Source organism: Ochotona princeps, chromosome 17 (assembly GCF_030435755.1).
Source record: "Ochotona princeps isolate mOchPri1 chromosome 17, mOchPri1.hap1, whole genome shotgun sequence".
NCBI classification, from domain to species: domain Eukaryota; kingdom Metazoa; phylum Chordata; class Mammalia; order Lagomorpha; family Ochotonidae; genus Ochotona; species Ochotona princeps.
Window position 1 is genome coordinate 19,277,175 of NC_080848.1, and position 13,340 is coordinate 19,290,514.

The 13,340-nt window shown below is 59.6% G+C and overlaps 1 protein-coding gene across 2 annotated transcripts; it reads right to left on the reverse strand.

Annotated features, from left to right (window-relative positions):
- Window positions 1-640: 640 nt before the first annotated feature.
- Window positions 641-12,138, reverse strand: OSBPL7 (oxysterol binding protein like 7). 2 transcript variants are annotated; one of them, XM_058675977.1, is made up of 23 exons: window positions 12,027-12,136; window positions 10,704-10,857; window positions 10,453-10,578; window positions 10,269-10,322; window positions 9,367-9,480; window positions 8,914-9,021; window positions 8,705-8,822; window positions 8,148-8,251; window positions 7,852-7,944; window positions 7,600-7,732; window positions 7,417-7,511; window positions 7,164-7,259; window positions 6,454-6,591; window positions 5,899-5,992; window positions 5,149-5,396; window positions 4,871-5,008; window positions 3,606-3,669; window positions 3,412-3,490; window positions 2,065-2,209; window positions 1,775-1,919; window positions 1,563-1,689; window positions 1,335-1,457; window positions 641-1,244 (listed from the first exon to the last, which is right to left on the reverse strand). In XM_058675977.1, exons 2-23 carry the CDS (start codon window positions 10,776-10,778, stop codon window positions 1,136-1,138), a joined length of 2,526 nt encoding a protein of 841 aa, XP_058531960.1. In that variant the 5' UTR covers window positions 10,779-10,857; window positions 12,027-12,136; the 3' UTR covers window positions 641-1,135. The 2 variants fall into 2 exon arrangements, 1 of the variants encoding a protein (XP_058531960.1); XR_009246938.1 differs by lacking the exon at window positions 641-1,244 and having other exon boundaries at window positions 1,563-1,645; window positions 12,027-12,138.
- Between the last annotated feature and the right edge of the window lie 1,202 nt (window positions 12,139-13,340).

Here is a 13,340-nt window from a genome sequence, read left to right on the forward strand (position 1 = left end):
CAGCTCTGGCCGTTGCAGCCACTTGGGGAATGAACCAGTGGACGGAAGATTTTTCTGTCTCTTACTGTCTGCAAATTGCCTTTCCAATAAAAATAAATAAATCTTTAAAAAAAAAAAAGCATTGGATCAGGGTCCATGTACCATGACCTTGTTAGAACTTGATTCTGTTTGCAAAAGACCCTGTTTCTAGCCCAAGTCACACTGACAGGAGTCAGGACCATGTCTGCTTGAGGGACACCCATTGTGAGCACGCACATTTCCCAAACAGGTCACAGGCCGGGGTGTAGCACAGTCTTTATTCGAGCTTGGACTGTCACAGCAGTTCCCAGCGCCGCCCCTGGAGGCAGCCGTGAGCAAAGGCAAGGGGCAGCCCTGCTCGGCAAAGGGATCCTGCTCGCCAGCAAGCAGGTACAGGGCACACACACTCTCCCACGCGGACACACTCACACCTGCTCATTTGCTCCCTGTTTGTTGGAGGGGTCTCATGCATGGGGTATCGGCTGAGCCGAGACGCAGAGGAGCCACTTGTAGGGCAGGGCACAGGGGCGGAAAGCTGCAGGCGTTGTGCAGTTTGGGGCAAAGGGGATGTTGGGATAGGATGCAACAGGGGACTGGCCGGGGGAGCAGGCACAAGGGGGGAAAGAGAAAGCTTTGCTGGGGCAGGGCGAGGAGAGCCGGAGCTAGAGAGGACAGGGCGAGAGAAAAGGGCTATGTCCACTCTCATTAATTAACTTGAACCTCATAGAACCCCGGGGTACAGAACGTCTGGGGGACATCAAAGGGGTCCCCTGTGTCCTAGGAAGGCACTGAAACGGGGAACAGCTCCTAGGAGCCGGAAGTCTCCCCCTCAGCACCCCATGGGGGAGCAGGGATGGGGAGAGGGTGAAAGAGCTTGCATGCGGCTGCTGGGGGCAATGAGACTGGGGAAGCCGGGATGACGCTTCTCCCTGGGGCTGTGCCAGGGCGAGGCTGAGACGCCAGCCTTCTGGCCAGCAGAGGGGCCACGGCAGCCAGGGCTGTCCTTGGATCTCAAGGGCAGTAAGATGGGGGGAGGCCAGCCTCACCCACGCGTCCGCGGCAGGACTGGGGGCAGGAGGAGTGAGGATGTGGGGCCTCCCGCCCCCGGGGGCCAGGGCTACCAGAGCACGGCCCCATCCAGATTCCCGTAGCCGGGCTCGGCCCGCAGCCTCCAGTAGGTGTTGTTGGTCACCCACCACTCCTTGCCGCTGCTGTCCGTCTGCCGCCTGGCGGGGAGAGGGCAGGGCGGCGTCAAGGGGAAGCCAACTAGGTGCAGGAAGGAGGCAGAATGGGGAAAGGGCGGAGCAAGGTGGCACCTGAAGAAGCGAGCCTGGTGGGCAATGTTGTTCTCCTCCATTACTCTGCGCCGGTCCCGCTGCAGCTGTTCAATCCTTCTCTTCTGTGCCTCGGCGGCCTGGATGTTCCCCTCTTCCAAGTACCTGAGAGACAGATGGCGTCAGTTGCGCAGGGACCCCTGGAGGGGGAGGCACCTGCTGTACCGCCTCCCCAGCCTGGGGTGCACAGCCCTGCTGGGGTGCGCTAACCTCTGGTCGGGCCGCAGCCGCGTGTCAGTGGAAGGCAGCGTCCGCTTCAGCTCCGCCGTCAGCTCATTCAGCTCCAAGGCAAACTGAGTGAAGCCGAAGTTTCGCTCATGGTTTGGGGGCATTGAGTCTGGGGGAAGGCAAGTGGCTGGGGCAGGTGGGCTGTCCACAGCTGCCCTCAGCCTCATCCCAGGCCTCCCGACCACTCCGCTTACTGGGTTTCCAGATGCACTGCCCAGCGGGCGGGGGACCCCGGTAGAGCCCCTCGTGCCATTTGCCAAAGAGGCGGTGGAGGACGCGGCCGCTGCGGCTGAACACGGTGCCCTGCACCTCGTGCACGTTGGAGCTCCAGTACTTGGCCTGGGGTAGGCAGGTGAGGCAGGGGCTTAGGGGGTTCCCCTGCCCTGCCCTGCGGGGGTGGGCTGAGGTGGGCTGGGCAAGGCAGGGCCTTGGGGGTTGCCCCGCCCGACCCCGCAGCAGTGGGCTGAGGTGTGCGGGGCTGCACCTTGCAGAAGGTGATCTTGCAGTGGCAGGAACTGTCCTGCGTGTTGCGAATGAGCACCTCCCCGTAGTGCTCGATCCAGCGCTGGCCACTCAGGATGTTGTGGATGCAGGATGTCACCTTGTTCCACTCAAAGTGGTCCCCAAACCTGAGAGGTATGGGACATAGGAAGGAAGGGGTGAGGCAGGGAGTGTCTCCGTGACCCAGTCAGGTTGTGTGGGTGAGGAAGGCTGAGCTCCTGGGCCCTGGTCAGCAGGGCAGGACTTGCCTCTTCATGTATAGTCCCCTGCATGAGGCAGCCATCGGACATGGTGTTCACTTCTCAAATCCCCAACGCCTCAGGAATGGGAGTAAAAATACAGACCAAGCTAGCGCTGTGGCACAGCTAGTGAAACCACCATATAGGTGCTGGTTTGAGCACCAGTTGCTCCACTGCTGAACCAGCTCCCTGTTAATGGGCCTGGGAAAGCAGCAGAAGATGGCTTGGGTCTCTACGCCCACATGGGTGGACCTAGAAGAAGCCCCTGGCTCCTGGGTTTGGCCTGAACCCCCCAGTTGCTGCTACCATTTGGGGAGTAAACCAATGGATGAAAGTCCCTTTCTCTGTGTAACTCTTGTCTTTTGAGTGAATTACACAGGACACCTGCCCCGAGTGCCACAGACCACAGCAGGTGCATTCACACCTGGCATCCTGCAGACTTGTCACTGCTCAGGGTGACCCATTGCTCTCAGTTGATACACAGACAGACAAGGTTCTGCAGCACCCCATCCTCTGCTCCTACAGAACCCCGACTCTCACTGGGGACTGCTGACTCCGAGATCCCACAGCTGACTTCTCAGTCAGTCTGAACAAGTTCTGTCCACTCTGGTTCTAGCCTCCACCTGTACAATGACTTCAGGAAGCGCTTTTCTGATGTGGTTTGTGACCCATGCATCTGGAAATCTGTTTAAGTGTCTCTGTGCATGCGTGTGTGTATCTAAATGTGTCATGTGTGCACGTGCATGTGTGAATGTATGCGCACATGTATACACGTATGTGCATAAATGTGCCACATGCACACATGTGTGTATGCATGCATGTATACTTGTGTGTGCATCACTTCAGGGCTTCAAATGCATTCCTAATGTGAGTTACAGCCCAGAAAGTACAAAGGCCACTAGGTCAGATGACCTTGACATGCCCTTCCTGCCTCACTGCTGTTCTAGACTTTTGGGCTTTCTTTTTTCCCAAGTGCTGTAAATCCAGGTGTAAGATGTCCAGTCACAGTCAAAGTCACCTCCTGCCCCTCTGCCAGTCAGCTGTTCACACCTGTCCCCAGCTCCAGGGGATGCCCGGCTACTAGTGCTCACCTGGGCAGGCTCACGTGGACTGTCCCCACTGGCACAATCTCCAGGGATTTGCCCCAGAACTTGTTCTTCCACTTCATGTCTGCAGTGGGGGTTGAGGAAAGAGAAGGATTGCAGAGACAAGGCCAGAGAACTTTCCAGGCCCTCCCCAGCTGCCCTCTACCCTGGCCCACCCTGCCCTCCCTCCAGCCTCTCACCTTGCCAGAAGATAAAGTTCTCTGACTCCGCATGGCATGCCGAGATGGGGGGATGGTGGGAAACCTGGGTGAGCAAAGACTTTGGCTGCCCTCAAAGACTGTTATGCCACCCACCACCACCCTGTTCCCCTGCACACCAGATCAGTTAGCTCAAGCTCTCTCACCCCTGTTGTCCTTAGCCACCGCCTGAATCCACCATCCCTCCCCTCCTCCCTCTGGAGCTGCCCTGGCAGCCTCTATTTCTCCAGCAACAGCGATGCCCGGGGCCTCCATGCCTGAAACCCAGCCCTCTTCAGCATGCTCTTCCCTCCCAAAGCTGATCGTCTCCTGGCAGCCCCTACACCAGCTTCCCCCGCACACACCAGTTCCGGCCTTGTCTGTCTTTGGAACAGCTCTACCTCTGGAACCTGAACCCCCTGTGTCCCACCGCCTGCCCTCCAGGCTGCAGCCAAGCCATCAGGGCCCTTGACTGCCCTACTTTCCTGTGGCCTGTTGCTCACCGACGCATGCTGGCTCCCCCTCCTTCCTACACATCCTCGGTCATTTCTCCCACTACTTGCCAGAAACACCAGCAGCAGCCTTCTCTGTGCACACCTTGCTCTGCACACACACACTTCCTGAATTCCCCCAGGAAGAAAGAGGCCCTGCAGACGCTCCCTCTGCAGCCACCTCCCCTATCCTCTACTCTCGGGAGTAGCTTGTGGACAGCTGGGTCCTGTCCACAGGACAGCAGGTCCTCCCCTGTGTGTCCACAGAAGTCTCAGCAAGCTCCTAATAGCCTCCCACATTTCAGTCCAGCACTGCCCTGCTTTGGTCCTCCTCACCAACCTTTGCTTTCAGGATTTACAACCAGAGACTCCAAACCCTCCTGCTCCCAGCCCACGAGGCTGTTTCTTGCTCTTCCAGCCCCATTGCTTCCTATCCCTAACCCAAGGTAGCTGTGCCTTCACCCTGGGCACCCCTCCCGCTCAGCTCAACCAATTCAGGACCTGGCTCAAGATGGCCCCCCCTAGAGCCCACCTGTAAATGAGCTCCTGGCCTCATTTCTGACCTCACAACTCCAGAAAAGATCTCTCGGGAACCCCACACCTTGACTGGAGCTCCTTTCAGCAGAACCGCCAACTCCCCACCTCACCCCACCCCTTCATGCCCAAGGGCCTGGCCCAGAAGTGACTGTCCCCACTCCTGTCTTACGCCCTGCCCCTCTGACCCCAGCATCAGTCCCTGCCCAGCTACCCCCAGCCCTCTTCTCCCTGGACCCACACCTGCTCGCTGATGAAGCGGAAGCCGCGATCGGGCCGCTCACACTCGTAAGTCTCCCCGAGGACCGGATTGAAGGGCTTGCAGCCTGCTCGGTGGTACGTGGAGGAATAGGCTGACACCGCAAAGGCGGCGATGTACACCTGCCGGGAGCGGGGAAAGAAGGCACAGAGCTAAGCAGAAGGCAGGGGCAAGGGGACAAGGCAGGGGTGCCAAGTGTTGGCTCTGGGGAGATGGAGCTTCAACAGCCAGGCACAGGGCTCCGGGCAGCAGGGACAGTTACCATGCGCTCGCAGGGGTCAGCAATGCGGCTGGCCTGGTCTAGCAGGTTGCTATACTCCAGCTCCTCGCAGAGCCGTTGCAGGGTGTTGAGCGGCTCATTGAGCTGCACCGGCATCGACACCTTGGACAGGTCTTTGCCGATGTTGTTGCGCAGAATGTTCCACAGGCTGACGTCGGCCCCTGGGCCGCTGGCGGCAGGCAGGCAGCGGCGGCGTGGGGGCCCCACAGGTCTCCCTGGAACACAAATCTCTGGGTGGGGGACACCCAACCACATCACTCTCCATGTAGACACAAGCAGGTTCCCAGGGGCCCCTAACTTGTGCATGTGGTGATGATGCGATTCTAACATAGCACCAGCTCTCTAGGAATTTGGGTGGCCATAGGGCCAAGAACCACCCAAAGAGGACAGCTCCCACTTGCTAGCCCCAGAAGCTTTCCCTAAGCCTTCCCAGAGTTCAGTGCCGGGCTCGAGCACCTCACCCAGGCCCATTGCTGCTCCTGGAACATTCCCCAGCTCATGGCTTAAACTGTTCTTAGCTCTGAAGTCAGCACCAGTTTCCATGGGGATTGCCTTGGCAGGGGGCTTGGGATCTGCACCCTAGCCTACCCCTGCCCTGCATGCCCCCCTGCCCTGCATGCCTGCACCCCTGCCCCGCCTGGCCACCCCCTGCCCCACCTGCCTACACACCTGCCCACCTGCCTACTCCCCTGCCCTGCCTGCATGCTTCCCCTGCCCACCCCTGCCTGGCACCTTTCTGACAGCGCTCGGCTCCCTGGAGATCCAGCACCTCCTCGGACAGGCTCGTGGTGACCTCGCTAGTACATGACTCTTCCTCCTCTGAGCCCTGGACCGAGACAGAGCATAAGCTGGGAAGACTGAGCCTCCCTGGGCACTTGGGCAGTGCCCAGGGCCTGGCGACAATCTGCCCAACTAACTCTTTAGTGGGAAGCAGAGGAGAAGATGTGGGGGCAGGGGCAGCTCTGAGTCCTAGACATGACCCAAGAGACAGCAGGCATCAGGGGTGTGCCCGCATTCAGGGAGGGGCAGGGCCTGCCAGGCCTCCCACAAGGGGCTGCAGAGACTGCAAGATCTGGAGTCTGGAGAGAGGGGTTGGTGAAGTGCACTGGGGTGCCCGGCAGGTGCTGGGCCTGGAGACCCAGCGAAGCCGGGCCACCAGCCCAACAGACGTGGACGTGCTCCTCCCGGGAAAGCAGCCAAGGTCGTGAGAAAGGGGGTGGGAGTAGGCTTCAGGCTCTGGTGTTCCCTGGGTCCCTCCACACTCCTCATCACTTCCCTCACCCTCACCTCATTCTCAGAAGAGCTGGCGGACAGGAGGACTTCACAGGCATCGAAGAACTCTGCGTGGGAATCAGCGAGGGACAGGATGCTGCTCTGGGACAACTGAGGGGTCAGCTCCCGACCCTTCATGTACAAAGCCTCTTGCTGCAGGGTTGGGGGGAGGCGGGAACCAGACAGGTGTCAGGCCCCAGGACCAAGCCTGGAGTTGGAGCAGGGCGCCACCTATTGAACAGGTCCCCTAACTGCAAACTATACCAGAGTCAGGGAGTGGGGAGGGAGGACCAGCCAGGGCCTGAAACAGCTGCTTACACTTCCTGGGCACTGCTGGACTCCTCAGGGCCCTCTTCCTAGGTCATCCCACCCAGGGGTAACACGCCACTTGGGAGGCAGGTACAGGTGTGCCCCACACTTCACAGATCGGGACCTGTGGAGCGGGATCTCAGAGCTGACAGGTGGAGTCAGAGTCACACCCACTGGGGGCGGAGCCACTCCTGGCCAGCCCACCAATCAGATTCTTCCTATTTCACTTTTGTCCCACACTTTTGTGTGGGATGACTATCCTTAGAGGTCTGACTTCAACATCCTAGTGCCCACCCACCATGACATCAAATATGTCTGCTTGCCAATATCTGGTGGCAGACGGTGGGGACCAGAAGTGGGCCTCTGTGTGTGAACCATTTTGCCCCAGACCCTGGTCCTCATCCCCAGCTACTCACCTCCTCGGGGTTGAGGGAACTGAAGGAATCCGCTGTGGTGTCGGAGGAGATGGACAGCGAGTGGAGGCGCCTCTGGCCAGCTGGTGCCTCGGAAACCTGGAGCAAGAGGGGTGCCAGGAGGGTGAAGTCATCCTCACCCCTGCTGCCTTCAGCTCCTTGGAGCCAGCCCTGCCTGCCCACCCCAGCCCAGGACCAGTAACCCTCCCCTCCCACCAGCCACATCCTCCCCCCGCCCCCCCCCCCCGAGCCTCACCCCCAGCCGTGACTGCTCTGAGCCCTGGTGCAGGTCCCTGAGTCGGTCACGTTCAGCGGTGAGGGCAGCCAGGACACTGCTGAGGGAGTTGTGCACTGTGGGAGGGGGAAGGGCAGGCCATCAGGGCCCTCCTTCCCTCCCACCTGCTCCTCACTGCCTCCCTCCCCTCAGGCTTGCACTCACCCTTCTGAGCCAGAGCCCAGAAACTACGCTGCAGGTGGGCGTAGTCGGGAGGTGGCAGCCCCCGGGGGCCTGCGACATCCCGAGACTCCAAGTAGCGACACAGGTTGGGGACAGAGCCATGCAGACGACCAACCTGGTGGGGGGTGTAGGTTGGGAATATGGGGAAGGGGAGGATCTGAAGGGATTACCAGGTGCCAATTGCCCCGCCCTCATCCCATCCCTAGCTGACGGCACCCCACCTCACCACCTCACCCGCCCCATGGTGTCGTCCTTGGCGAAGCTCTGTGTGCACCACATGCGGCTGCTCCGTTTTCCCTTCTTGGGTCTCTCAGTGGTCCCAGAACCCTGGCAAAGAGGGGCCAGGTGGGGTTCTCATTCCCAGGGCCAGGGCAGGGGAGGCACCCTCCTCCCAGAGCAGGAGAGGCAGGTGACCCCCCGTGGAGGAGGGTGCAGAACTCACTAGATGCACAGAGCCGGGACAGAGCCGTGGGCTTGGAAAGGGAGCAGAGGAGGCACTGGGTGGGGACATGGGGCTGCAGGGCCCTTACCTGGTGCGTGGGGATCACAGGGGCCGAGGGGATGCGGTGCAGGGACTCCAGGCTCTGAAGAAGTCTGTGCAGCTCCTGCAGCTTCCCCTGACAGGCCGAGAGCTCTGAGGGGGCCAGTGAACTGGGTGTTGCTCTCCTAACACCTGCCAGAGTCCACGCCCCCTTTCCTGGATCTTCCTTCCAAAGACTCCACCTCCAGCCCTGGTGACACTAACCCTACTCCCCACCTCCTGCTCACAGGCCAGACGCACTTGCAACCACCAGGCCCAGGCCAGTACTGCCCTTATGCCTCCTCAGGCCATTGTCATGGTCCCTCTGCAGGAAGCCAGCCCTGCAGCCCACGTCCCCCTGGCACTGATCTCATGTCTCGCCTCTGCTTTAGCCATCAGTGTCTTCGTCGCCATGAGTCCTGGCCCCATACCCATGGCGTCAGGCTCCCCAGGGTGGGACCCAAGTGGACTTGACCATCTCAGAGGCAGACACTCTCCCCTGCTGTTGCTGCTGCTAGACCCACCACAGGCACTCCCCAAAGAGGGGCTGTGCCAGGCACCCCTCACCATGAGAGCAGTGGTCTAGGCCATCGTTGTCCCTCAGCCAGGAGGACACCTTCTCCCGAGGCTCGACCCCAGGCAGGGCTGCAGTACTACCCGCTGGCGGAAGCTGGGTGCCAGGAACCTACAGGGTGAATCAAGAGTCAGGAAGGTGAGTGCCTACACAGCTGTTACTGGATTCACATCGCCTGTCCTTACCCCGGGGCCTACCTTACCTTTCGATGAGTGGTGCCGGGCAAGCCACGGGGCACATCCAGCCGCTGTGCCAGGCGGTGGGCACGCAACTGGGCCACCCAGCTCTGAAACAGGTCCTGGGATTTGATCTACAAAAGCCACGAAGTAGGGGGCTGTCTGAAGGGAAGGTCTGGTTTCCCAGAGAGCAAGCAGGCAGGGCTGGGTCCACTGACCAGCAGGGTCTCGCGTGAGAGGGCCTGGTCTGTGCAAAGCCATCTTGCAGGCAGGTGGGGCTCAGGTGTGTGAGCCCTTGGCTCTCTGCTTGTTCACGGAACAGCCCCTAGGGGTAGGTTTGCCCTTGGCTGTTTCACACAATGGGTACCTTGTCCTTGTCAAATGCAAGGGCAGACCCTGAGCTCCAGGTACTCTCCACCCCTCATGGAGCTTCTGCTCAACTGAAGAGCCAACATGCCCTTGTCTTCCAAGGAGGTCACCTTGAGGTGGTAGATATTGTCTTCCGTGTCAAGGTCAATGCGCTGGGCCTTTTTGTTGATGGACATGACCGACAGCCGGACGTCAATGGAGCCATGGAGCTTCCCCTTAGTGATCTGAGGAGAGGGCAAGGACAAGGAGACTGACTTTAGGTTCTCAGAGCCCCAGAGGGCTGGGCACAGGCTCACAGCAGTGGCCAAGTCCCACTATTGGCTCTAACCTGCCAATCACCTCCTAGGGACACAGCTCCCCACTATGTCCAGGCTCATTCTGGACTCTAGGGAGTCGCAGAGCAAGGCCCAGTGTCCCCACCTTCAGGAACCCAAGGCTGTCCAGGCCTGCGGCTTCTTCCCAGCACGAGCATGGGACAAAGTTAACACAAAACAAGGCCTTGTGTCTGGGGACCTTATTTTGCACCAGACATCGTCATGCATGTCATCTCCCCTGTAGGACAGCTGCCCTGGCCCTGGGTGATCCTTCTCTCCTCATCTAACAAACGGGAAACACTGGGGCCCGGGGAAGTACAATCACCCCCTCAGAAGCCTTGAGGTGAGCTGATTCTAGGATCCCAAACACACACAGCCCCTTGCACAGGCTCTTGAAATAGGTGTATATGACCAACCCACATCCTTCTGCAGCCTTTGCTTTGAGTTACTGAGGTCACTTGCTACCATGGAAGCACCAGATCCACAGTTGCCACATCACATTGCTTACGGAGCAACAAGAAAAAGTTTACGTGTGCTCAATATGGACTCACTATTTCCAATCCTTGGTCGATCAAACCCACATGGACCCACTCGAGATCCCATGACCATTCAATAGCAGGTGTCTCTGGGCGTCAACCCTCCCCCTGCTGACCCAGGGCCAGTCTCCCCTGCTGACCCCAGCCCAGGCCCTGACTCACGTCTTGCCGTGTAGTAGCATAGTGAAGGATCCCGTCTTCCAGCACGAAGTATCTCTGTGTGGTCCACCCAGATTGCAGACAGGAAAGGGGGTGTGAGGGAGGGCACAGTCCATACACCCTCCCCTTGCCCCATTATGCCCACAGGGCCCATCGCAGGGACTACCCTCGGCCTTGCCCAACCTACCTTGTGCCAGCCCTTCAGGGGCCACTTCCTCTTCTTGAGCAGTTGGCCCTCCTGCCTCTCAGGCCGGGTCCCCTCTGTCTCCAACTTGCTGCGTGGCTCCTCCAGCACCTCCCACAGCTCCGAGGCCTGAGTCCAGAACAGAGGTGATGGTAACAGGGGAAAAAGGAAGGGGGAGGGGTGAGGAACTACGCTTGCCCCCTGCCCCTGAACCAGGAACCAGGCCACCTGTCACCCCTGTGTCACTCTCAGACCTGCTGGACACTGCAGGGCTTCGAGGACTGAGCATTCTCAGTCAGGGATGGAGGGTCCCTCTCTTGAATGTCCATGTAGGAGGGACAGGCTACTCCTGGCTGTAGACACCGAGAAGGTGGAAGGGCAAAAGTGTCACCTGCTCATGAGGAGGTCCTTGGAGAGAGAGAGAGAGAGAGAGAGAGAGACTCCATTAGCATAGTCTCAGCTCTCGGCTTCCCTACCAGTGAGATTCCAGCCCGCCAACTACTTCTGCTTGCCAGCCAAGCCTTTCCAGTCTGTCCCGACAACACCCGGGGTGGATGCCCCTGCCCATGCCCTCCTGGTATGGCCATGACAGTAAGAGCTCCCAGCCCTACCTTGGGCACACCCTGGGGCTGTCTTGGGCAGATTACCAGGGGTGAGTAGAAGGTAAAACAAGGCGATGAAGGGTGAGGCTCCACAGAAAGCCAGGGGCTCTGTGCTCCAGCTGCCTCTAACGCCCTTTACCCCCAGCCCCCACCAACTGGCCTCCAGTTCCTAAGCTCCCTGCCCTGTTTGGGGAAACTGAGGGCTCCGTGCCACCTCCCCCCAAACACACCCTTAGGATTCCAACCTTAAACTCTCAGTTCTATCACTGCCCATGAGAAGTGCCACCCCCTCCCCCACCATACACACACAGAGGGCAGAATGCAGGGACACGGGGCAGGAGGAGGGGTGGCCAAGAACATGCTGAGGACTGCCCAGGTTATGCAGCAGTGTCCATGTCCATAGGCGCCCTTGGCACTGGCCCTGGACATCATGGCTCCACTGGGAGATCAATAATGCATGAAGCGGTATGTGTGTGTGTGTGAGAGAGAGAGAGAAAGAGAGAGAGAGCGAGCTGGGGGAAGGGACTGGAGGGGTGAGGCTAGCCCAAGGCTGAGGAAGCAACTCCATCCAGTGGAGCCAGCAAGCACCTGAGGAGCTGAGGCTGGGAGGGGACGGAAACGTGGCCGGGTGAGGGAGGCGGGAAGGTCAGGGTTTAGGGGCCCAGGCTGCAGGAGGCTGATCTGGAGGGTAACTCTTCCCTTATTTGCTCCTTGGAAGTTTCAAAACACCTCTGGTCCGTGGGCATCTCTGCATCTTGGTCCTGTGGGACCCTGGCTCCTGGCTGCTCGTGGGTGGAGGGGAAGGTGGAAGGTCTGGGCGAACTGGGCGGGCGTCCTCTCTCCACCTCCATTCCCGCCCTTGTCTCCGGAGGAGCAGATTCCGAGCCCCAGGTGGGAGGAGCCCTCCCTCCCCAGGAAATCAGTTGATGCCAGTGCAGCCCCCTTACCCTGGGGGCCGCTCTGCCTCTTACTCACCGGCTCCCTCCTGGCTGAGCGGAGCAGTGGCAGCAGCTGCTGCAGGAACCAGGAAGGAAGGAGTCGTTGGAGCCTCCCCTCTCTCGCCGGATCTCCCCACCTTCCCCTCCCCTGTCCCTCCTCCTGCCAAGCTCCGGGTGGCGGCCGCTCAGCTCTGCCCCCCTGCTCCCCGGAGGACTCAGGGCCGAGCAGAGCCACTGAGAAGCCAGCGGGGGTGGGGGTGGGGGGGGGAAGGCTGGGTAGGAGAGGCACGGTCCCTGGCTGGGCATGGTTCCAGATAGATCAGAGGCAGGGCTGGCCTCAAGCCAATACGGGTAGAGGACTTATTCAGATGAGCATGGCCTTGACCCTGGTGCATACCAGAAACAGCCATTTCCTTATTAACCCCCGCCTCTCATTTCACATCTGAAAATAGACTGCAAAATCTGGAGCCAGGTATCAGGTTGACGGGGAAGGGACGCATGTCCCCTCTGGGACACGGAAGTCTAGTACACTCAGCAGGGGCAGCTGAGTTCTGAAGACAGCTGTCCCGAGGCCCTCGCTGCAGGCTATGGTCCCTCACCCAGGTCAGGTCCCCCCAATGCGGCAAGACGGACCCCCAGAGCTGCTGGTAGGATAGGGAGCTGGCCTGAGCAATCACCAGCTAGCTGGCTGCCAAAAAGGGCCAGCTTAGCCAGCAGCGGCAGCCCCACTTCCCGGTTGGGCTGTTCTCTTCTGCTCAGAATACTACACTCAGTTACTCAATTCTAATTACAAATTGGCTCTCGAGAATGATCTTGAATTCATTCAGATCAATGTGACAGATTGGCAGTTTTAAGCACAATGGAGTGGTTTTCCTGGGACGTGGGATTTTATTGCTGGGGCCTCAGACATGGCCAGCGAGGTTTCTCACTGGTTCCAGACATGCCTCAGACCACTGGAACCCTTGCTACTTGATGCCCACACATGCTAGGTTCTGCGTCAGGGGTCCTCACAGCCTGTCAGGGATGTCTGTAGTCCAGGTTCACTTTAGCCCTGCTATGGACCACCCTGGGAGGGACCTCCTTAGCACCTGCCAGTGCCCAGGAGGCAGGCAGAGCCTCTGAGCAGCTCAGAGGGCAGTGCTGGCCAGCCCAGCATTTTAGTCACTTCATGGTGATGGAGGCTCCCTGGGCATGCAGCACAGGGCAGGCACTGTGGGAAGCTGGTCTTGGCCCGGGCCACGTAAGAGCTGCTGCAGATCATCACAGCAGGCTGTGCCTGCCCGGGACCAAGGAGGTTGCGGCACTGTGCCCAGGTCAGGAGACAGTGCCATGCCAGCCTGGAGCATACATC